Source organism: Ictalurus punctatus, chromosome 21 (assembly GCF_001660625.3).
Source record: "Ictalurus punctatus breed USDA103 chromosome 21, Coco_2.0, whole genome shotgun sequence".
Lineage (NCBI taxonomy): Eukaryota > Metazoa > Chordata > Actinopteri > Siluriformes > Ictaluridae > Ictalurus > Ictalurus punctatus.
The window spans coordinates 555,179-581,228 of NC_030436.2; the positions used below are offsets into that span (position 1 = coordinate 555,179).

General features: G+C 38.1%; 2 protein-coding genes across 2 annotated transcripts; both read right to left on the bottom strand.

Annotated features, from left to right (window-relative positions):
- Positions 1 to 333: 333 nt before the first annotated feature.
- On the bottom strand, positions 334 to 15,536 carry gnl3l (guanine nucleotide binding protein-like 3 (nucleolar)-like). The gene is made up of 15 exons (XM_017450971.2): positions 15,430 to 15,536; positions 15,302 to 15,342; positions 11,321 to 11,437; positions 10,739 to 10,855; positions 9,439 to 9,522; positions 9,199 to 9,334; positions 8,888 to 8,991; positions 7,609 to 7,753; positions 7,437 to 7,524; positions 7,177 to 7,351; positions 2,204 to 2,346; positions 1,888 to 2,024; positions 1,634 to 1,782; positions 1,158 to 1,326; positions 334 to 953 (listed from the first exon to the last, which is right to left on the bottom strand). The coding sequence occupies exons 1-15, from the start codon at positions 15,440 to 15,442 to the stop codon at positions 886 to 888; spliced, it is 1,686 nt and encodes a 561-aa protein (XP_017306460.1). The 5' UTR covers positions 15,443 to 15,536; the 3' UTR covers positions 334 to 885.
- Positions 15,537 to 19,926: 4,390 nt separating this feature from the next.
- LOC100304472 (red-sensitive opsin) lies at positions 19,927 to 21,997 on the bottom strand. Its single transcript, XM_017496519.3, has 6 exons — positions 21,743 to 21,997; positions 21,308 to 21,604; positions 21,007 to 21,175; positions 20,734 to 20,899; positions 20,407 to 20,646; positions 19,927 to 20,281 (listed from the first exon to the last, which is right to left on the bottom strand). The coding sequence occupies exons 1-6, from the start codon at positions 21,843 to 21,845 to the stop codon at positions 20,180 to 20,182; spliced, it is 1,077 nt and encodes a 358-aa protein (XP_017352008.1). The 5' UTR covers positions 21,846 to 21,997; the 3' UTR covers positions 19,927 to 20,179.
- Between the last annotated feature and the right edge of the window lie 4,053 nt (positions 21,998 to 26,050).

The following is a 26,050-nucleotide window of genomic DNA, read 5'->3' on the forward strand; positions in this document are numbered from 1 at the left end:
GTAAGGAGGTAGTTATGGCTTCCTAAGAACTTCCAAAAGGTGGGAAAACAAGATCTCTGAACTGGCCACCTTGTTGACCCTATAGTTGGGATGCTACAGCCTTCAGTGGCCAGGAGTACAAGAGCCACATTCTCGGGGGTTGAGGGATGTCTTATAATGTACACCATCCTGCAATTTAACAAATGTATTGAAGGGACCGAGTTACTCCCCAAACGTTTAAATGTATGCTTAAAATCGTAATCTCTGTACATTACTTTGATCAAGAGAAATGTCTACACTTACCATGCACCCAACAGAACAAAAAACCTCAAGGAACTCGTACATGACTCAAAGTGGTGGTGGATGTGAAGTTTACTTCTTAAAAATGATTTAAATTACTCATGGAGAATTCTGCATTCATACATAATAGTAAAGAAAATAATAAAATAAGGAAAGAGCATTAATGTTTATTAGCATTTAAACGCATGTACATCACTGAAATATACATACCTAAAGCATATGTAATTATTTCACCCTACAGCAAATTTATGCTTCTGCCACTAGGTGGTGGAGTATCATTATTATTTCTTAAATATGTTCTCAGGTCTGTCCAAAACACTTGTTCTCAAGAAAAGAGTGGTAGAGTGGTTAAGTGGTTGTAGGATTTATGAATATGAAATTATTGTAACCAGCATATGAACTAGTTAGATTTTGGAATTCATCCACACAGGGTCACAGTCACAGCAAGGTCAAATGTCAGAAAGTTTTTCTTCAATAGCTTCCTTCCTGTTTGAAGTATATTTTGATGGTATTTGAGGCATACAAATGAACAAAAAGAAGGACTAGACTTGCTGGCAACAGAGGCATTTCAAGCTGCTGCTGGTGAGTTGTACTTGTTTCTCAATTTCAGCTATCCAGAAAGGCAAAATTCATGGCTGACATGAGAGAATCTGAGAGTTTCGTTGCAAGTTTGTCTACGGAAAAAGCAGAGAGCAAAATGCAAATAAAGTGTTTACACCCAAAATGTGTTCAGATTCATTAATTGACAGGACAACAAAATTGTTCCTAGAAATAATTCACTTATACAGTACACCAATTTTTTTGCCAACTGCACGACATGATAAATGAGATTTTGCAACTCAAATATATGACTTGCAAGTGGCAGAGAGAATAAATACCTGCTCTTTTTTGCTGCTTCTTTCTTTTCTTGTTAGCAGCCAGAAGTGCCTGGCCTTGCTGAAGTGGGTCAACAGCTAGAAAATCTAAGTCCACAGGCTTGGGAGCTGGAACCCCCACTGCACCAGATTTTCTTTTTCCTGCTTTGAGGTCTACAGTCAGGGATCCAAACTTAAAAGCAGACAAAAATAAACTTGACATTTACAAAAATGAAAAAATACTAAAAAGTTTAATTTCTTTCTTTCTTTTTTACTAACTTATTTTCAAGGACTCTGCCCATTAATGAACAGTATTAACTATACTGTAAATGGAGTATGGCCCAGAGTTGGCCTAAAAAAGGCTCACTCATCTGCAGTCTTAACAGATACAACTCTGTACCCTAAAATAGTTTACATTATTATACGATTGTGGACTGGCTTTGTAAAATGTATATTTATGCTTTCAGAAACGTGGAGGTAGTAATTATATAATGATGCACCTCTGGATCATCATCTGCATCCACAGATTCAGAAGTGTGTTGGGAATCTACATCCAAGGATTCCATTTCTGCAGGCTCTTCATGGCCCATTTCAGTCATTCCAGATGTGCTCATGCAAAAGGCCATTTCAACATTTCCTGGGTTACATTCTAAAATACATATATTAAATATTCATTAGATGACTACTAAACCCAGAATGGCAGAAGTGCTGTAAAATATAAATTGCTGCTTTTTGCAGCTTAATGATTCTATACCAGCTAAGGTCTCCTGGTTGCCCTTCTCGAGTTCATCCCAGTCAAACTCCTTGCTCATCTCAGTTAAAATCTGAGCACTGACATGAGTTGGTAGTAGGTGTGTTTCTGGAGGATATGTGAAGTAGTTGATACGTCCTCTAAAGAAACAAATGAAAATGATTAAATAACATGCAAAACTTAATTTTACAACAGTTAAATTACCTAATTCACCACACAAACCAATCTTCAGTCCTCTACCAACAAAACTAGATACATAAAATCATATAACAGTTGCTCTGCTTGAAACTTTGAAACAGCTTACTAATACAAAACTCACCCTGTCCAATCCATCAGAACACTCTTGGCAGCTTGGTCACTGTCAGGCACCCCACCTTTTCTCAGTTTGCCCTGACGATGGGCAAGCAGTGCCAGAAAGTCGAGCGTGGTGTGAAAGTCTGGAACACCGAAGTGCTCCATAATCTATAAAGAACAGATACAAACAATGACTTCCATCAGAAGAGAAGTAATACTTGACTTCCAGCTGAGCATGTGAGTTAGAAGACACGAGTGGAGTGAGCTCATGAGCATTTTATCTTTTAATTGTGCTTTTCAGGTAACCTGAATCTTTTCTAAGACATTTGGTGCCTTCTTTTTCAATTACTCTGTTTACAATTATAACCAGAAAGGACTTATGGCTTCTGAAAGACTACGGAAACCCAAATCTTCACCGAGCATGACAGTGAGTCATGGCGACAAGCTACCGGTGGACCTGGAAAGCCTCCGCACCGATTTGATCGCAGAGCTAACATCTACCATCGCAGTACAGGTGAAAGCAGCTATTGACTCTGCTCTGGCCCTAGTTATTGCGTCTTTTGAGAGTTTTAAATCAGGCATTGAATCACAAGGACGACGTATTAACGAGCTTGACCAGCACCTGAACGATTACAGTGACTGCATTGTAGCACTGGAACAGACGGTGCTGAAGCTAAATCCGGCTAACAAACAACTCGCCGTTAAAGTGGAGGACCTGGCAATCTCCGGGTCATCGGTATTCCGCAACGAGAAGAAGGGAGTGATCCGGTAACGTTTATGTCACAATTTTTCCAGAAAATAACTGTACTCGCGTACATAAATCTTTTTCTCACATTGATTACTTTTTTATTAATAACACTCTAATTTCTCGGGTTGTAAACTCTGAGTATCTACCAATTGTTATTTCAGACCACGCTCCGTTAAATCTTGACATTCTTCTGCCTTCACATCGCACCTTTCGCCCACCATGGAAGCTTAATTCTCTACTTTTATCCGATTCAGCATTTTGCAAGTATATTTCTACTTTAATAGATGATTTTCTTCTTACTAATCAAACTGATTCAATCTCTTACTCTTTACTTTGGGAAACTCTAAAGGCCTTCTTAAGGGGACAGATAATCTCTTATTCTGCTCATGCCAATAACGTAAGGATAAGAAAAAAAAAACAGTTATCTGATAATACTTGAGCTATAGATGACCAATATGCTCTCAACCCGACCCGAGCTGCATAAACAAAGGCTTAATTTACTGGCAGAGTTCGAGTTGTTATCGACAGGTGAGGCGGAGAGGCTTTTGTTACATACATGTAGCAATTATTATGAATACGGGGATAAGGTCGGTCAGTTGTTGGCTCACCAACTGTGTAGCCGAGCGGCTTCACGCTCTATTACTCAGATTACGCAGTCCAGTGGTGCATTAACCTCGGATCCTGTAGAAATTAATCCAACTTTTAAACGTTTTTACTCCTCTTTATACACAGCTGGAGCTCCTGACAATTCAGGTAACATGGACCATTTCTTAGAAATATTGATTTTCCCAGAGTTGACCCTCTATTGGCATCTGAACTTGACAGCCCCATCACCTTAGATGAGATCATTAACTCAATCATTTCTATGTAATCTAAGAAATCACCGGACGGGTTTCCTTCTGAATTTTATAAGAAATTTCATGTTACATTGGCCCCATTACTTCTGGCTGTATTCGAGGAATCCTTAGAAGTAGGTACGCTACCACAAACATTGAGACAAGCATCTATAACTCTATTGCTTAAAGATGGGAAGGACCCAACATTATGTAATTATGTAACTGTTAGCCTCCTCAATGTTGATGTCAAGATTTCAGGCAAACTTTTGGCCTCTCATTTAGAGGGGATTCTCCCTAGCATTATTTCAGAGGAGCAAACCGGATTTATAAAAGGATGGCATTCCTTTTCTAATATTCATACTCTTCTTAGAATTTTATATTCAAAACAAAACAGCAACTCCTCTGAAGTGGTCATTTCTTTGGATGCTGACAAGGCGTTTGATAGGGTAGAATGGGAATATCTTTTTATGGTGCTAAAGAAGTTCGGCTTTGGGGATGGACTGATATCATGGATCAGTTTATTATATGTGGAACCGCAACCTTCCATATATACCAACGATACTAAATTTGACTATTTTACTTCGTCACGGGGTACACGCCAGGTATGTCCTCTGTCTCCCTTACTTTTCGCCATAGCAATTGAGCCTCTCTCGATAACGCTTAGAACTCTTACTGTATTTCAGAGTATAATCCGCACGGGAACATAAACTAACCCTATATGCTGATGACTTACTACTTTATGTTACAGATCCAATTGCATCTATTCCAGGGATAATATGCATATTAAATGACTTGGGGAAATTTTCTGTGTATAAACTGAACCTACAAAAGAGTGAATGCTTACCCATAAACCAATTGGGCCAAAAAATAAAACAGTCTGACATTCATTTTCACTTGGAGGATTCAAAATTCAAATATCTCAGAGTTAATGTCACCTGTTCTGCATTAATGGTGGAGTTAATGTCACCCGTTCCTATTCTGCATTAATGGCGGTGAATTTTACACCCTTAATTTCATACATGAAGTCAGACTTTCAAAGATGGGCAGCTCTACCATTATCCCCTCTTGGTAGAATAAATATGGTAAAAATGAACATTCTTCCAAAATTCCTCTACCTTTTCCAGTCCATTCCTTTGTTTTTACCCAAATCTTTCTTCAAGAATATAGACCGATTAATCACATCTTTTATACAGGCAGGAAAAACTCCCAGGGTTTCCAAATTTTCACTTCAAAAGAGTCAACTAAGTGGTGGCCTCTCCTTGCCCAATTTCATGTATTATTATTGGGCGGCTAATATTCAGAAACTGGTGCTCTGGGTGCAGGCCCCCTCTCTTCCATGGTGCCACTTAGAAGCAAAGTCTTGTATTTCAGCTTCCCTCCCTGCTATGGTGTTCTCCTCCCTTCCTATACCCCTTTCACACTACATGGATAATCCAATAGTATGTACCTCTCTAAAAAATGTATCAGTTTCGCCGTCATTTTAAATCTATCTCGGCCTCAACCATGGCACCAATATGTAATAACCACCTCTGTCCCCCCTCCTTTACAGATTCCACATTCTCTTTTTGGGAAAAGAACGGTCTGAAATGCTTTGAGGATCTTTTCATTAATGTGTTTGCAAATTTTTTTGAATTATCCTCATCATTCAGCCTGCCTCTCCACAACCACCCTCTATATCAGTCTGGCTTAGAGATTTAATGTGCTTTTTAAAACTTGAAAAATCAAGTAATCATCAGAGGAGGGGTGAATAATTTTTGGGAAAATGGCAACAATTTATTATCTACTTCAATGACATACGCACCCTGGAGGTGGATTGAGGGAAGGTAGACTGCAAATACTAATCATCTTACTTTTGATCTTTTTTAATTGTTTGTTTTTTGGTTTATTTGTTTTTTTCTGTTTGTTTGTTGTTTTTTGTTTACCCCTTTCTTTTGGTTTTGGCTATGATTATTTTGTTGGGGCCGGGTGTGGTGGGGGTTGTTGGATTACATTGGATAATATGTAAAATGTGGTTTTCCAATAAAAATTCTATGATTTAAAATAAAAATAAAAATTATTACTTAATGCTTATCTATCCAGGCCACCCACTAGCTAACCCTCATCCTTATCAAGTGACTAGCTTCCTAAAACTGAAAAAAGTCTGTCATATCTGCAATTTCATTACATAATTTCTCTCTGCTTATCCATTTTTCTATCCCTCAATCTATCATCCACAAGCATTTATGATCAAATGATAGTTTCATTAAAACTATTTCCACATGGCATAATCCTGGTGTCCTGATGTTTTCTTTTAGTCCTCTTCTCCCCTCTAAGTCTGTGATTGTTTTTGATGGTTAATATGTATGGTATTGTGTTTGTTTTTTTACACACCCACGGTGGAAACAAATTTCCTCTTTGAGGACAAATAAATTATAAATCTATCTATAATGAGTCCAAATGAATCCACACTGTAACTGATTAAAACTTGCATATTATTTACTGAGAGATTTTAACATTCCATTGTAGTGCACAATGTGAACGTCACGTCCAGTGTGAACAATCTTGCAGTTGATAATGGGAACGTTTAAAATAAAATTTAGCTAACATTAACAAGGCTGTTTTTCACTTGTCATACTGATAGTTATGGCTAAATTAAAATGAATTAACTAGCTAGATTACAACATATTCCCCATCTCCAAGAAAGGTCAGCATTGTAACCAAGAAAGAACAGCATGTTGTGACTTCATCAACGCAAGTTCATTGTCCTGGTGAGTGTAAAAAAGGACAATGAAAGCCCTGGTTTTGTACCAGTACCTATCAGTAACGGAGCAACCCAGTCTATGTGCTAGTCCAAAACTGATTGGTACAGGAACAGTTTGAAGCCAAAAAATGTCCATAAGCAGCTTGGTCATGAAGCCAACTGAATCAGTGTCAATCATCATTTCTGGTACTCCAATGACTTTTGCTTCACTGACAGTGACGACTCGTTGGAGTTTATATTGAGAGTTAACGGTAACCGATTCCAAATGCAAATGCAAGACTTGAAATCAACTCTAGACCATTTATCTGCATACATGTATACATCCATTTTAGAGCAAATCAATTTGAGTGTTATCTGATCGCATGCCTCAATAGAAGAGTTTAGGGATTGGAAAACTCTGACCTTTAGTACACAACATAGCCAATATCACAAGCTTGCTTACATTTAAATAGGGACAAATAAATAATGCAGAACCTTGAAAATGAAATATTCAAGATACCGAAAATTATTTTCATTGTTTTAAGTATTTCAGAGCTTCCCAGATTTTCAATGTGGTCATAGACATATGGCTGTTTATGTTCCAAAATGAAAGACATTGAATAAATGGGTTTTTCATTGTAATCTGCCATTTAAAACCTAATCGGAATAAAGTCACTATCATGAGAATTACCCACCTGTTTTTTACTGCAGCGTCGTAAAATTGCTTCAACACCTGGGACTGGGTCGACTAACTGTTCAATCTTTACACAGTTCCGAAGAATCACAGCAGCATCACTGGCTGAGGTCATGACAATACCAGGACAGTCCAGAATCTTGATATGTTTGTCTATATGCACCTCTTGTAGGCACCTGGAAACAAGAGTTTAGCCAAGACAAAAACATGTGACAAACAACCACAGTTGCAAGAACACACTGTATCAAGGAGTTTACTTACTTGGTTACACCAGGGGTAGCTCCTACTGTGCAAGCTCGTGCCCTCTTCAAACTGTTAATCAAACTGCTCTTTCCAACATTAGGAAATCCTAGAACAATTAAACAATGTAGTCACTAAAGTAATTTTACCTAACAGAAATTACTTTGCTGAGGTAATATGATACAGCACTCACCAACTACTCCTACGGTTATGGTTGTCTTAATGTCTTTGATGCGGCAATAGTTGCTGAGCAGCTTCATGAGACAGTCAGCCCCCACACATGCACTGCTGCCCAGGAGTTCCTGAGTGGCCTGGCTCACAGGCACATGGCTAAGTTTCTATAAAAAGCATATCCAATCTTTAGTTAGTCTGTTACCCCAAAGACTACACATCAGGAACAAACAAAAAGGCACAACCTTTTGGCTAATGACTGTATACACAAGTGGACATTGCTACAGGGACTAAAAAGTGAAGCCAAAATGTCTCCATTTAAGTTACACTGACAAAATGAACGGATGATAGAGCTATTAACTTGTGCTAGAGCTAGATGAAAATCGCTATAGCAGTGATTTTTCCCCTAGTTTGTTTAAATGTTGACTGCTGTTTGCCAATATATTTTCAGTTGGTACAGGGCTCGAAATATATATATTTTTTACTTGGTAACATTAGTGCTCGAAACTTTAAAAATTTAGGAGCACCACCAAAAATTAAGGAGAACCATAACTACAATTGATGTCTCAATTGCGGCAAATCAGTGGCAAAACTCTGAGGATCACTCTGCGGTAAATTACAAACACAAGCGGAAAATAGATTACCTGCAGAAAAGGGAGAAATCACGCATGCAAGGAAAAATCTCTATGCTCTGCTCACGCAAATACTTTTCTTTTTTTTGTCAGCAGTGGGCGGGCCCAACTGGCTTGACTGTAGCCTCAAATATCATTATATCATTGGCTAACAATTTTTTCTGGGACACAGTTCTGATTGGCTGCCTGCCACTGTGGCGAATGGTGAACCGGTCACTGTACCAGCTCACGGAAGGCACATGCTGTGTAGTAATTAGCGAACGTTTTGTAGAGAAATGAAAATAGGTCGCACCACAGCAAATTATTTGCACTCGCACAAATGCTCTCAAATATATTTTAAGGTCGCAAAGATTAAATTTTGGGAGCATACGCGACCAAACTGATCATGATTTCAAGCCTTGTGGTATCTTATGTTAACTACTTATCCATCATTTTATTCATGCAATGTAAGTATAAATGTTAGCTGGTTAGCAAATGGTAGCTCAGTTGATTGTGAACTAAAGCTCTACAAGTTTTTCCTGACATTAAAATCAAAACCGGTGAATTATGACAGTTTAGCATATTACATATAAATAACACAGTAGCTACCAACCATGTTGTCCACTCATACATAGTCATTTATTTTATCCCATTGCATGTGAATGCACTCCATTAATCCAGGGCTCTCACCAAATTCTTGTTCTGCTGCTGGGTGGAAGCTTTGAAGGCCACTGTGGGGAACTCATTGCGAAGATGCTTAATCCACTTTTCCACAATATCCTTGGGCACCAAGTCTTAAGGAATACAAACATTTAGAAACTATTTGTTGCACTATACAGTCCCCTCTGAAAATACTGGAACAGCAAGGTAAAGACCATGAAGACACTTGGGTTTAAGATCAAAAAATGAATATTAGATGATAGATCAGAACTTCAGGTTTCATTTCCTGATGTTTAAATTAAGATATGTTAACCAATTTAAAACCTCTCATTTCCACTTACCAATTTTATTAAGAACAAGAATAATTTTCTTATTGGTGCCACTCTGGACAACAGCTTGCTCAACCTGAGGACAGCGACAGCCTAACGGGTCTCTAGCATCCAAAACTTCCAAAATAACATCGGAGACTTGAATCACCTGGTTGAACATGGACAAATAGTGTATTACTGAATCAAAAAAAAAAAAAAAAGAAAAAAGGCTGGGAATTGTAACTGAAGACCGTCAGGCATGGGAGTACGTACTTTTTTAAATTCTCTGTAATACGTCTTCCTTGAATTCTCATTTTCAAAACTGACATGTTTCTTCAAATCTCTCTTTTCCATTTCCTGCACAAAAAAAATTACATTATATAACTATAAATAGTTATATTTATAGTATATAAATAGTTACTTTTTTAAAAAGCAAGAGTAGGTGTGGCAGCAGAGGCATGGTCTAGCATGGTCTTTTAGTGTCCATTGGGCCCCAGATCCAGCATCACCGACCTGGTTTTCATCTTGCTGTTCCCCCATCAACATCTTCCTCTTTCAGATCCTGTTATGAAATTTTGGTGTTCTTGGAGACTTCATTTTACACCAGACAGTTTGCCCTGGATGGCCAGTCCTGGACAAACTGCTGTTTGAAATTTGTAGATTTTCTTTACTTTTTAAATCTCTTGCCAGACTCATAGGCATCTGCAACCCTTTTTCTGAAGGCCTTACAGAACTCTTTAGATCTTGGCATGATGACTCCACACATGCACCTCAACAGCAAAGGGAACACCAGACACTAGATATGAGAGGGGCATAATTAAGACAGGTTCCACCTGCACTCCCTAAGCAGGTTCTGATCACTGACACCCGATCCTGAACACCTGAATCTAATTTTTATGGATTTGAAGGTGTGATAAATGCATACTTATTTTTTCCATGTGAATAATCTGTTTTTTGTTCAGTTAAATTTTGAAAATTACTACAAAATGTCATGTGTGTGCCATTTAATAGTGTATAAACTTTATTAATAGGCACTGTTTCAAAGAGGTTCAAATGTTTGCTTGTCCAAATATGTCAAAAAAGCCAACAATTTCCATGGAGTGTACTTATTTTTTCACATGACTACCTGCTCATTACATTAACAATTACACCAGCTGAAGAAAGTTTAATTGCAGTGTGAAAATTATATTTTAATATAAACGTATTAACGAAGCATCTTTAATAAAAACAATTCTCCTCTCTTAGCGGTTTAACATTAACTTCTTTTAAACTTTTAAATGTATTTGAATATAAAAATTAGGCAAAATGCACACCTAATTTCAGCTCCTGTATAGAACATTTCTTACCTACAACACTAGTGTTGAGTAGTATCGAATGAGTAGATGGCATAGGAAAAGCATCTTTCATATGCCATCGCAATTTAAATATCTTTAAACTTTAAATATTGCAAGTTAGAGGCGTAATCACAACATAGGACTAAAGAAACTAAATCAACCCATAACCACGGAATCAAATCAACAATGACATGTCATGAAGTACAGTAGTTTTACTGTACACCTGGATGGCCACCAACCCTTTGTTCAAACTCTTGCTGTCGCTCCTGGATGTCCTTCTGGAAGATATCAAGACTCCTTCTCTTCATAAGTTCCCTATCCCTGGATAGTTGTTGCCTCTGCTGCTGCTCCTCCAACTGAAATACATCAGAAAATCTTTAGACACACTGATGTGGTTTTACATTTCTAACCAAATGTTAAATACACCTGTAGCTCAGAAGAAGACTTGGACACTAGGCTTGTGTGTTAATGATTTTGTTGTCACTATACAAAGCTTACATTTCTTCAGTATCCAGTGATGTTTACTCTGATAATTTTACCTTTCGCATTTTCTGTTAGAGCACTGCAATTTAACATCAGAGTTCACAAGAACTTGGTTATCACTCAAAAATACATCAAAGAGCAGTCTTTTGAAATGGTAGAAATGTTCATTTTCCTGTCTTTGTTTTTAAGCTATTAGTTGTGGCTGAATAAATCAGTTATTGTGATTTCTGAAAATGGTAAATCATGAGCAGGGAAAAAATCAATCTCACAAAAACCTACTGGACATAAAAATCACCTAATCAATAAGATTTCCAGTACTGGACAAGATAAATACTCACCCTCTTTTTTCGAAGTTCAGCTTGTTTCTGATTGTGTCCCTTGAAGTCACAAACAGTGGGTAATCCAGGATCTTTTCTTCCTCCTCTTGGGTTTGTCTGATGTTCAAAGGCTTTGGCCTTTACAGAGAGAATAACATCAGGGTTAACATCAGGGTTTTCCCTAGATTTTCAGAGGGTGCTGTCTGGGTTCCAGGGGTGGTGCTGGATGGGGCAGGGGCTGAAATTATTCTAAGGAAATATTTTAAGTTTTATTCATGTTTTCAATCATCACCCTTTTCATATTTGTGAAAGAAAGCTGGCAACACTTATTTGGAGAAAAGAATAGACATTTGACTACAAGTACAATAACATTTGAGATTTACTGAAAATATATGTAGATTACACTAACATGTGCACATAGGAAGAATAAACATGTTGAAATAGATTTGTAATTATTCTGATGCATCCAAAGGACAAGATAACAGACAATTTCTTGCTTTATTTTAACATTTTTCTTTTTTGAAGCAATCAGCACCTGTTTTATCATAATCCTATGAGCTTTTTTGGGGGATATTCTCAACTGCATTCTGGAACAGCAGGTTGTTTTTTTTTTAGAAAAAACTTTGAGCAGTGAACACAGCCTAACTTTGTTTAACTACCACACCACATTAGCCTGTGGAGCTTTATGTGGTTTAATCAGCTCAAAAGGCAAGTAAAACTGCCGGTTAAAAATTAGACAACTCATTTGAAGGGATGGAAAAGTCCTCGGGACTGAGTACCGCATCATTGTGTAGACGAAAACTGCTTTCATGAGCAAGTCCGAAGTCCACCTTTCTCCAATTCTCATCGCTCTCCACTTACACCACTGAAAAACACCTGCGACCCATTTGAAAGCCTTGCTCCTCTACTACATCTGTAGGAAAGCACCACGTGCGGTCATGAATAATTAAGAGACAGCATCTTCTCATAGGATAAGAACACGCAGGCTCATGAATAATTATGAAGCACCGACACGTCATTGAAGTACTATAGTATTGTTACAACCTGCTATCTTTGGGACGGGAAGTTTTTTTCTGTGGTGCCATATTTGTGTGCGCAGGTCCGAACTCCTTCCCAGAGCTCCCGCCTGCCAGGATGACATCACTAATTGACAACCCTATTTAAAGAGGAGTGAGAATGTCATGGGAGGTTGGAGGTGGTTACATGTCCGTTGGTATTTAGGGATTGTGTTAGTTGTGTGGCTTGTATTCTATATTCTGACTGCTGTTCTGGTTTTTGACTCTTGCCTGAGTTTGGTTGTCCCTGTACCTGTTTGGCTATTCTATACACCACTGTGTATATTTTGCACTCAGTTCACTGGGAGTAGGGGTGTGGCTGCCATTTCTTTTGGGAGAGGGGTCCTTTTGTCTCTGTTTCTGGCTTAGATAGTTAGAGAAGTATACTTGTAATTTCTTTGTTATTTTCCTTTTAGGTAAGCTAGCTACCTAACAGAAGAATTATTTTGTTTATTATTTTGGTCTTAGCCCACCCTGAAGTTATGCCTGGTTTGGTTCTTTGTACAGTTATATGTATATAATGGTGTGAGTTACAATATACCACAACCTTTTAGAACAAACCTGTTTGTTTTTGTCATTCCTGGCTCCCTCATTTTAAAGGTAAACTCCATTGAATCGCGAGCTGGTTACTCTGTGCGGCCTAACCTAGGCTGGGCCGTAACAGTACATTGCCATGTCACCGCCTGTGACAGGATGATGTTTTAAACCAGGAAGATGAAAATAGCAGGAAAAGCTCAAAATTAACCAGTTTTCTCCTACAATTAAAATTAATGTATGCTAGGATTATCTTTTATGATGTGCGATACAAACACCTCTGTTAAAATCTAAGAAAATGTAGTTTAGTGTTTCATAACACTTTAAGGTGCTCTGCAAAAAGACTTAGGTGCTGTTTAAGCCTTTCTATGGCATATTCAACACAGCTTACTTTAGAGCTGCAACAACTAATCAACAAAATTGATTATGTAAATCGTTGGCAATGAAAGTCATTATCGATAAGTTGGTCTGCTGACGTCACGCGGGGGGATTGTTTATGTATGACATCGCTTTCATGAAAACACAGACGCAAACACACATGAAATGGCAGAGAGAACAGATAACCGGGCAGCAAAAAAAAAAAAAAAAACAAGTGTGCATCCCAAGTCAAATAGTGCATGGGAGCATTTTACATTAAATGCATCAAAGAAGATAGTAACTTGCATGCTATGCAAAGCTGAGCTTGTGTGGCACGGGACTACCACAGTGATGCACGAGCACTTGAAACGAAAACACGTTGGTGTCACGGACGAAGGTGAAACATCAGCACGGTAAGCAAAAACGTGAGTATATCCACATTATATGAACATGTGAAAATATATGTATTTTGTCTCGAGCATCAGGTTGCGCAGCATATTGATGGATTAAAATAGTGCTACCACAGAAACAGGTTACATTAAAAACGGTGTGAACAAAGTCAAACATTAAATCTAAAGGCAGTTGATCATAGCAGCAGTAAAATATTTTTTAGTCACTGTAGTGATTTTCATCGAATGCTTACGCATTTATCCCGTCCTTTCAAACAAGCCTGTTAGCTTGCTGCGTTTCTCCGTTCCGTTCTCTTTTTATAACGTGTCTGCTACAGTTAACTTTGAATCGCGAGCTGGTTACTCTGTGCGGCCTAACCTAGGCAGGGCCGTAACAGTACATTGCCATGTCACCGCCTGTGTGACAATATGTGAAAGTTTTCACAAATCCAGTTGTGTCTGAATTTGTGTTTTACTGTATTATAGGCAGTGTTCAACTATAATGGCCTGTAACACTGCTTTCAACTCAAAAACCGAACTGAACAGGTCTAAATGTTATTTTACAGAGGGATGTAAACTTTTGAACAGGATGATCAGTGTAAATTATTTTGTTTAAAGAAATGTTTCATTTAGTACTGCCCTTCAAATGCTAAATAATATATTCACATGTCTCCCAGAAGACAAAACACTAACAAGTTACACTGTTCATCCTGTTCAAATCTTTATATCCCCCTGGATCTTAATGTATCGTGTTACTTTCTTGAGCATCAGTGACTATTTCTACCTTTTGTAATAGTCGTGTACGAGTCCCTCAGTTGTCCTCAGTGTGAAAAGATGGATCTCAACATCATATAGCCGCTGTTGGAAAGGGCTCAAATATGCAGAAGATGCTGGAAAAGCAAATAATGTGCAGGACCTGGAGGATTTTTCTGAAGAACAGTGGGCAGTGTAACTGCTCAGGACAAACGAGGGACTCATGAACAACTCTCACAAAACATAAACACAGTCGCTGATCATCCAGGTGACAACACACAGTATTAATAATCAAGGGTGTGTAAACTTTTTCACGGTGTAATATTTATAAATTCAGCTATTATCTTGTCTTGTGGACTATATGTAAACATCTGTTATGTGAAATAGATTATTCAGAACAGAACTAAATAAAAAATAACATGGGATTTTCATGATCAATCTTATTTTGTTAAGAGTATTAAGATTGTGCAGATTCTACATTGGTGTGTAAACTTCAGTTTCTTTTCTCCGGTCCACTAAAATGCTTCTAAAGACAGAAAACCATGTGCGAATTTGAAACCGTCAAACGTATTGAAATATATGGGAAATAGTCTGCACTTTTAAAGCGCTTTTAAACCCTTTTTAAAGCTGTTCCACAAAGCGCTTGTTGAACGCCAACGATTAGTCCAGTCCAGAGTGAAAACACGTCTTTTATCACTTGTGTACGTCTTTTTGGTTTATTTATTTTTTACAAATAGAAGAGAGAAACAGGTCAGGGGAAATGCACGTCTGAATCGGTCCTCAGAAGGAGAGTGTCCCCTTAAACTTTAAGAATCACGCTATGTAATTAAATACGGTTTCAGGACATTACTGTAATATTTTCATCCCATATTTTCACAAGAGGCTAGTAAGCATTAGCTACACGATCTACGCACCTTTTTACCACAGAACCCCAGTCTTTTTGCACGCTTTTGTCCTGTAACGAGATAAAAACAACATAAGCTTTGCTATAATACGTCAAACTACAACTGACAAATAGACAAAAATAAAGCAGCATACTCACTAGCTTTGGTCATGGCTTCACACGTGCGTGAAAATTCCTCCAAAAATAAAGAATATAATGCAACATAAAAGTCTTTTACACCTCTTCCGGTTGAAGCGGATGACTACTAACGGAACGAATTGCTGCCATCTACTGGACGGAAGTGTGTATTGAGAGGTCAACTCTGGTAGTACATGACTAACATTTGTCATCATTCTGTATCGCATTTCTCCATTATCTGAATATATTCAGACTATTCAGTTTTACTGACTCCAAAGATTTTGTGTTTAAGCATTTAAGGCTACATGCTCATTTTAATCAAGCTGAACAAATGACATTATCCACGCTTTCTGAAGCTGATGAAAGCCTTGCTTACTTCGCCAAATATTATTCCACAAATCACTGTAGACACCTTCAGGAGAATTTCAAGCATTAGATTATTTCAACAGGGGTGGACTTACCATAAGGCAAAGGTCAGCAATTGCCTTGGGCCCTGAGCTACCAAGGGCCCCCAAAACGCTGCATAAACTTATGGTTAAGAAAGTTTAGTTTTTTACTTTCCGCTAATTAGTTATGTTTTCTCAAAATCCATACACTAAAATACCATCAGAATGCTTAATTTATGAGTGTACCCCCCCCCCCCCCCAAATTAAATGGGTCATACAGACCTGTTCAGATCATTTTTGTCCTTTAACCTTTGTTTGAGTTCTTGAGTCAACAGCTTATCAGTAAAAAAAAAAAACGTGTTACAGGAAATTATCATTAAACACTGCCTATAAGACAGCAAAAACACCAGTTTCAGACAAAACTGAATTTGTGAAAACTTCCACAGATTGATTTGGCTCTTTCTTGTGGCTTCATACATATTGGCATTTGAAATATTTATCTTCTAAGCCATAAAAAGAAATAAAGCCTAAAACTTCTTATTACAACTTATTGCAGTTGACCTCATATATGGGTCATACTTGCGTCAGATAGGTTGTCTTGATTTGTGAATTTTTTCACAGTCCCGTTTTTTTCCCCTTTCTTTTAACACTTGTTTAACCTGAGTGTGATTTGATAAATCATTGTTACTGGCCTAACAATACCAGTAATTCAACACGCTGTATAAATCATGGAGAAACACTAATTTCATACAAAACTGGATTTGTGAAAACTTTCACGTAGGCTATTGGTTTTACTCTTTTGGTTGATTCCACAAATATTGGCATTGTGAAATATTTGTGTTCTTAACCAAAAAAGGAAATAAAGCCATAATATTCTCATAAGTGACCGACCAGATGGGTCATGCTACACTCAAATGAGCTATCTTGATTTGTGAATTGTTTCACAGTTAAATTGTTGTCTTTTAACTCTTGTTTGAGTTCTTTAATCCACAGCTTACAGGAAAAATCTAGGGGTAAAAATGGATTTGTGAAAACTTTCACAGAGTGATTTGGAAAACTTTATGGTTTCACACAGTATACAGTGAGGGAAAAAAGTATTTGATCCCCTGCTGATTTTGTACGTTTGCCCACTGACAAAGAAATGATCAGTCTATAATTTTAATGGTAGATGTATTTGAACAGTGAGAGACAGAATAACAACAAAAAAATCCAGAAAAACGCATGTCAAAAATGTTATAAATTGATTTGCATTTTAATGAGGGAAATATGTATTTGACCCCTCTGTAAAACATGACTTAGTACTTGGTGGCAAAACCCTTGTAGGCAATCACAGAGGTCAGATGTTTCTTGTAGTTGGCCACCAGGTTTGCACACATCTCAGGTGGGATTTTGTCCCACTCCTCTTTGCAGATCTTCTCCAAGTCATTAAGGTTTCGAGGCTGATGTTTGGCAACTGTGGAGGGAGCAACTTCAGCTCCCTCCACAGATTTTCTATGGGATTTAGGTCTGGAGACGGGATAGGCCACTCAAGGACCTTAATGTGCTTCTTCTTGAGCCACTCCTTTGTTGCATTGGCCGTGTGTTTTGGGTGATTGTCATGCTGGAATACCTATCCACGACCCATTTTCAATGCCCTGGCTGAGGGAAGGAGGTTCTCACCCAAGATTTGGCCCCGTCCATCGTCCCTTTGATGCGGTGAAGTTGTCCTGTCCCCTTAGCAGAAAAACACCCCCAAAGCATAATGTTTCCACCTCCATGTTTGACGGTGGGGATGGTGTTCCAGGGGTCATAGGCAGCATTCCTCCTCCTAGAAACACGGCGAGTTGAGTTGATGCCAAAGAGCTCCATTTTGGTCTCATCTGACCACAACACTTTCACCCAGTTGTCCTCTGAATCATTCAGATGTTCATTGGCAAACTTCAGATGGGCATGTATATGTGTTTTCTTGAGCAGGGGGACCTTGCGGGCGCTGCAGGATTTCAGTCCTTCACGGCGTAGTGTGTTACCAATTGTTTTCTTGGTGACTATGGTCCCAGCTGCCTTGAGATCATTGACAAGATCCTCCTGTGTAGTTCTGGGCTGATTCCTCACTGTTCTCATGATCACTGCAGCTCCACGAGGTGAGATCTTGCATGGAGCCCCAGGCCGAGGGAGATTGACAGTTCTTTTGTGCTTCTTCCATTTGCGAATAATCGCACCAACTGCTGTCACCTTCTCACCAAGCCGCTTGGCAATGGTCTTGTAGCCCATTCCAGACTTGTGTAGGTCTACAATCTTGTCCCTGACATCCTTGGAGAGCTCTTTGGTCTTGGCCATGGTGGAGAGTTTGGAATCTGATTGATTGATTGCTTCTATGGACAGGTGTCTATTATACAGGTAACGAGCTGAGATTAAGAGCACTCCCTTTAATAGTGTGCTCCTAATCTCAGCTCATTACCTGTTTAAAAGACACCTGGGAGCCAGAAATCTTTCTGATAGAGAGGGGGTCAAATACTTATTTCCCTCATTAAAATGCAAATCAATTTATAACATTTTTGACATGCGTTTTTCTGGATTTTCTTGTTGTTATTCTGTCTCTCACTGTTCAAATAAATCTACCATTAAAATTATAGACTGATCATTTCTTTGTCAGTGGGCAAACGTACAAAATCAGCAGGGGATCAAATACTTTTTTCCCTCACTGTAGCTCACTACAGCACATACCGTAATAATCGGATTGTCAAATTTGAAGGGTTCCAGCAAAAAATAAATAAATCTTTAGTAAAACAAAGAAAATGGAACAGCGTCGGTAATGAAAACATTTCGTTTGCTGAAGATACAACTTGTGAAATTGTCTTGTTAATATTTATGGGAAAAGGTTATGCTTTATAATAAAATATTAAGATAAATTGTAGGTGTTTTTGTGTTCAAGGGTGGTGTGAAGATGATGGGATGGGGTTACATGGTGGTTAAAACGACTACAATGTATTAAAAATATTAGTGCTAACATTTGTTTAATTTATTAGACCACTATCACCAATACGAATATTGTTTTATAATTTTATAATTAAAAAACAATTATAAAAGTGTTTTATAATTATCACTGTATATATGTTTCACTTGATTATCAGCAGTAGGGGTGTGACTGCCATTTCCTTTGGGAGAGGGGTCCTTTTGTCTCTGTTTTTGGTTTAGGGAGTTAAGGAAGTACATTTGTATTTTGGCCTTAGCCCACCCTGAAGATACGCCTGGTGTTGTGTTCTATGTACAGTTGTGTGTGTATATACACTTGCTGATTTGTACAATATACCACAACTTTGTTGAAATCTTATTCCCTTATTTAGAGATCATTTCCTTTGAATCATGAGCTGATGACTCTGTGTGGCCTAACCTATACTGGGTCATAACAAAATAACAATTTATGCTGACATCTTTGACCCCACCCCCATTGCAAAGTTTCAGAAGACAGGGTGTGGCAGGAAAGACAGGAGAAGCATGCTCCCTTTTATATTTAACTTTCAGATGAGTGTTTAGGAGCCCATAAGAGCTCATTCATGACTTCCCGTTTCAGTGTGATATAAAAATGAGTCCCTTGGCTATACAGAAAAGATTCTAAACCCCACTGTTAAGTATGGTGGAAGAGTGATGCTGTGGGTCTGTCTTTTCTACAAAGGCCCAACAAAGGCCTTTTTACATACAAAGGCATTTTAGGATACATTTCATTGTGGACACCATAAATCAGGAGATTTAAATTATAATCTGGCTGCCTCTGCCAAGAAGAACAACTAAAAGGTCAGACACTGATGCTGGAGAGGAGGCCTGGGTCACAGTAGTTTTTTTTTTTTTTTTTTTTTTTTTTTTGCATGTTTAACAGGGTGCTAATAGTTCTAAAATGGACTTAAAATAGACAGACCACTTTAGTATAGCCATCTGCTGCATATTTATTTTAGACATAAAACAGATTTACATAAAAAGTGTATATTCTCTATTTATTTTATTATTTTTTTCCCTTTGTTTTTGGTAATTTGCAAACCTACCTAAATTATAAAACTTTGTGACAGCAATTACACAAATCCATTAACAATACATTTTTATACTGAGTAGCATGGTTTTCAAAGTACATTTGCATTAACAAATGATCATGGGGGCTTGCTTCATCCACATGCATAATATTATATTGTAAAAATAATCTTTACAGATATGTCTTGCTGGGTTAAATTCAGCTTTTCACTTCAACCAAAATTTTGGTCTTCTTACAAAATACATTAAAGCTGAAACAGTACTAAGTTTGATTCCATATTCTTGGATATTTTAGACTGTTGAGTATTACAGGGTAACAAAAAGTGAAGAAATCAAGAAGTTCAGTGGTCTAAAATCTTTTTCATTTGCCACAAGTCAGAAAATATTTAGGCAGGTGCCACAGAGGAGACTTCTGTTTTGGAGGTAGAAGACACTTCAGAGCCATCATCAACCTTCTTTCCAAAGAGCTGCATGATGCATGAACGGAACTACAAGGCAAGAGAACATATTTATTAAAAATTTGCATGAATTAAAACATAGATCAATAAACGGTAAAGTTACAGAGGACGGTGAAAAGGAGAGACATTTACAAAAATGACTCTTCATTTGTTACCTGTCGGTTCATAAAGACATAGATAATGGGGTTATAGATAGTGGCGCTCTTAGCAAAGTAGGCAGGCATGGCTGCTGCAAGTGGGTGAAAAGCATAACCAGGGTATGCAGTTCCAAAGCAGACAAAGAAAGTGTAAGGTCCCCAGCAGAAAACATAAGCAGCAATCATGACACAAATCATTCTCGTGACTTCCTTTTCAGCCTTTTGTGTTGATTCAGATTCCTTCTGTTGTGCTGCAACCTGTTAGAGATAGATAGGCCAAGGATGACTGAGCCCTTATGAGAAAAACAAAAATTTACACTGTATTTTAAAAATGGGATTTCTTACAGCACGGATGGCCAGCAACACAGGAATGTAGCAGAGAATGATCAATCCCAAGGGGATAATGCAGCAGCTGATCATCAGTGCAACCATGTAAGACCGGACTCCAGGGTCTTCATTTCCACTGAATACATCTGGTCCACAAGAGGTCTTGAGGCCATGAGGCCAATACCTGTAGGACATGAAAACTGTAGAGATCATGCATTCTATTTTACATTAGTTTACATTATTCTATGATTAGTTAAGATCAGCAATTAAGACACCTTACAATGAACTTACCTGCTCCAACCAAAGACAGGAAGTATAGTCCAAAATGCAGAATAGACCCAAGTAAAGATAATGCCACCAGCTGCCCATTTACCATCAAATTTTACATTTCCAAAAGGCTTGCACACCACCATCCATCTCTCAAATGATATGAATGTCAGAGACCACAAACCAGCAATACCTGATGAATTAATTATTAAGACGTTTTAAATAAATAAATAAAAAGCTAGACATATGCATTTCAGACATTTCAGTTTGGTACTAGTATCTTAATACTAGATAAGTGCTTTCATTTTTAATCAAGTCTGCTTACCACAGCATGCAACAGTGAAACCCTCAAAAATGCACATTGGGTGCCCAAGGATGAAGTAGCCAAAAAATTGGTTACAGACACTAATGGTGCTGGCCAACAATGTCTCTAAAATATCGGCTATCGCAAGATTGACCAAGATCCAGTTCAAAGGGTGACGAAGCTTCTTGAATTTGGCCGTGGCTACCAGTACCAGGCCGTTAGTGAAGGTTGAGGCAATAACCACAAAAAACATCCATAATGTTGCAACATGGTACACCCATCTTGGGGCAATGTGGTAGTTGGGTCCCTCAAATGGACCTAAAAAAGAAAGAGAAAGCTTCTGGCAAGTTCAATGAAGCATATTAGAGCAGGTAAACAGAAAGTTTTGTATTGGAGGGCCTGAAGCTGGAAAACTTTGATCTGCTTTTTTTTTTCTCTTTTAGATAGCCCTCTCACCTTTGGTGTTATTGCTGTTGGTGTAAACGAAGCTTGATTCCTGTGTTGTTTCATCACCTCGCCGCCTGGCTGCAAAAATAGCTTCTCCCCACTGCTCTGCCATTGTGAGGATTTGAAAGTCTTTGAGTGATATCTGGAATTGCTTGTTTAGTGATTCCTACCTCTTCCTCAATTCTTACAACTTGCTTATTCTAACTAAGTTTGTTTGTTATTCTCTCAGCAACAGTATGTCTTTCTGAAGGGCATCTGTGGATTTCTGGTTGTTCTCTATGAGCTTTTATATGGTATCTGACGATACCTAGGCGGAGTCAGACTAACATACAAACAGGGTCAGGATTGGTACCTGTGTCTGGATGAAGTCAGTGAGGGCATGTGTAATGGGAATGGTGGGGTGGGGGTGGGGGAGGGTGACTCCAATTAATATATTAACTTACAAAGGTCTAAGCTACTTTTCCTTCCAGAAAGGAGGATTGCTAAAGTATAGGTGAAGTCTAAAAATCATGTCATCGAGCTTTAGCAAAGACTCTTTACACTGATTGAAGAGTGTTCTCTAAGATGACCTTATGTGTAGCAGTGCAATTACTAAGTAACTCTGCACTTTGTCCAAGTGAAGCAGAGGATTTGTTAGACTTTTAAGGCTTGTTAATCTCATATTTTTATTTTTATGGTTGGTCTAAATGTTTGATATAAATAATATGAAGACAAATCAGCAGTTTTGATGCTGGTTTTCAGTGAAAGTTTTGGTAAAAAGATGTTGTTTAAGTTGCGCCTCATATAATAGTTCATTAATCTGATTAGCAACTAAGAAAGTAGGTTTTAAGGTAATTTACCCGTTGACCCTATGGGCACTGATGGATTCAGTTAGTGACATATGCTTGAATTATTAATATATATTGTAAGGCACAATACCAGCCTGGAGTGAAATTAATTTTCAAGTGATAATCTGTGCTGGTAGTGTAATTTATTTACTACCATTATAACAGGACTATTATAAGTGTTTCATTACACTGAACATAATTTCAAATTCCCATGTCCATATAATTCTAATTTATCAAATTCATGTTTGTTTCACCAATTGCTTGTTTCATATAAACCAGATGTGTAGGTTAAGTTTTAGCTTAGCTCAAATTGGCTTATTGGGAGAACTAGGGTGCCTTGTTATCCTGCACATTTGATCTTAATTAGTATTGACAAGGATGGAGTAAAACCTTCCTAATCCCTTATAGCTAATGGTTCTGGTTAGATATCCTTGTATCAACTTTTTGGGTGGATGGAATACCCATAGAAATGTTAAACACATGTTCTACTATATTTAAATGAGCAAAAACAAAATATCTTTAAAGGGAAAAATAACTTTTAGTTTATTTTTAGTTCTATTTTAATTTTTTTGCTTGTTCTTCAATACTTTAAATAAATAAAGGCAAACTCCCAAGATTTATTTACACAACCAAGGTAGTTGGTTTTTAGAGAATCAGCTAATTTAATCTCTGTTGAATGACGTCTAAAATGTGGTGTATTCACATTTAGTCTATGTACACTCACCATCCACTTTAATAGGAACACATATACACCTGCTCATTTATTCAGTTATCCAATCAGGCAATAACGTGACTGAATTGACAGCGCTGCATCTGCAACTACTCACAGGCTGGCCTAAAAACAAGAAAAATGTGGCACCTGAGCTGGCTTCATACTTTCATGTTAGAGATGAACTGGCAGTGCAAGACAACCTGGTCTATAGGGGTTCATACTGCGTGGTGGTGCCCATATCTATGCTTGGGGCCCTAATTAATCTAGCTCCTCTGGGTCACCAGGGCATCGTCAGGACCAAGCAGTGCCTCCGTGATTTGTATTGGTGGCCTGGCATGGACCACTCAGTTCAGTCCTCAATCTCCTCTTGCCACCTTTTTCAAAGCCACAATAAAAGTGCCAAAACACACCTTCCACCCCGTTGCCGGTACCAATCCCGTCTGCACCATGGGAGAAGGTTGGACTAGACATTGTTGGACCATTCGAGTTAGGGACCTGGGACTGCAGGTATGCACTCACTTTAGTCGACTATTACAGCAAGTGGCCAGAAATAGCATTCACCAGTAGTGTCACTACTGATACCATCACTGACTTTCTTGCTACAGTATTCAGCCATTTTGGAAACCCATTACAAATTGTAGCTGAAAATTATGTCCAATTTACTTCCCTTGCCTTTGTTGATTTTCTTAAAAGTAGGAATATCAAACATGCTCGAACCTACCTGTAATTTCCCCAAGTTAACGGGGCTGTGGAGCACATGAACCGTGTTCTGAAGGATTGTGTTCAAATGGCAAGCTTGGAGGGTAAGCCTTGGAAAGCCTCTGTGAGAGAGTTCTTCCTGCATTATTGTGCTGTGTTGCACCTAATGAACTCTTACTTGGCCACAAAATGAGAACAATCTTTCATATTCTACCCACTGGGCCCTCAGGTTGTGATGATGCTACAGTGCAAGCTTGAGTCTGGGCCCACCAGTCCCAAGTGAAATCTTCCCACTCGTGAAAAAGGGCAGGTCAAAATTTTGTTCACCCTTTACTGTGCTGGAAAAAATTACACTTACATCTTGGATGATGGGAACGTGTGGAGCGTCACACACCTTTCACACCCTCCTGGCCAAAGCCATTCAGATAGTGGCCTTGGAGAGGTGCCATAATCAGATTCCGCACCGGAATCTGCCTCCAAGGCGGTCTAGAACCAGATGCCCTCCTGTCTGGCACAAAGACTATGTTACATGAACATTACACATGCACTAATCACCACATTGAGTTATTGGGATTTTAAATGTTAAACTTTTGAAATTTAAACGTTAAGGCATTTACTGTTCTGTCACATCTGTGATTGCTGTTGCTTGTGTTTAAAATGTGTTTATTGAGGTTCACAACAATTATTGCTGGATGGGAAAAAACATTTCCTTGTGTTATGGGTTAAGAAACTATAATGTGATTGCCTATGTTGTTAATGTTGGTGGATTAGATATGTTAAAGACAATTGTTCTGTGGACAACGTTGTTAAGGAAATGACTTATTTGTCAAAAATATATTAGCATAGTAGGGTACATCATTTAAAGAAAAAGGGAACATGTTACATATTAACTTCACTTGCTTTGTTACTAGGGGTCAGTAGGGAAGTTGAGGTGTATGTGTGTAATGGAGAAGAGAAGAATAAAGTGGAAGAGTGAAGAGAACACATTTTGTTGTTACTGCAGTTCTTTCTATGGTTACTTGTACGAGTCTAAGACACAAAACCATGTTTCATAGATGAGCTTGTATATTTTGTATGATGAGCAGATCCTTTCTTTCTTCACACTTTCCATCACTTTGGTAGAGGTTCATCTTGGTTCAATCCTGCTTCTCTATCAGCGCACGTGCTCACAGGACCAATCAGACCACCTCAGGTCAGTTAACAAAGTCTTCACGGAGCCAAAAATCTTAATAGAAATAGTTAATTTAACAGATGCGATACTCTGTCGTTCAATACATCTAAATATAAATACCAGGAAATAAACTCTGAAATTGAAAACTCTCCTATCATATTCATCTATTGATTTCAAACACAAATGTCTCCAGTCTACAGGAAAAACAAATGAATTGGCCTTGACGTTCCAATAGTTTTGAAGGGGACAGTAAATATTTATTCTTTTTTTGCTTCATTTATGTTGTTGTGCTACTGTAATACAGTAGGTGAATCTATCTATCTATCTATCTATCTATCTATCTATCTATCTATCTATCTATCTATCTATCAATGAACTTGATAGCAAGGAGCTCAAGGTTACTGACTCTTTTTATTTCTGTCTGCTAGGGTAAGTTCTCTGGAAAAGAAAATGACAGGATGTAGTTTGGCCAGAGCTCCAGGTGTTAAATGCAGGGGGTAGTGATACTTGATGGTGAGCTCATTAAGACTTGAGTTGTAAGTACACGGGCAGAGATTTCCATCTTTCTTTTCCTTGAAGAAGAACTCTGCTGAGATGGGCAAGCTGGCAAGTCTGATGAAATTGATGCCATTATGTTCAGACAGAATACAAGTATGAGTACATGTTTCTTGGTACTCACCAATACTGGTATTGGATGCATCTCAACTGTGCCTCTATATGAGCTACTGGCAGAAGAAAGTGCAACAGTGCATGATTTTAAGCTGTTTTGGCAGCTTCAGAATTTCATTCATCAGTTACAAGCAGGTGAATTTAAATTTCCTGTTATTGCTTTGTTTAATGTTTAATCATTAATGTAATAAGCATAGTTCAAGAGCTAGACATGCGTGAAAAAATAAAATGAAACAAAA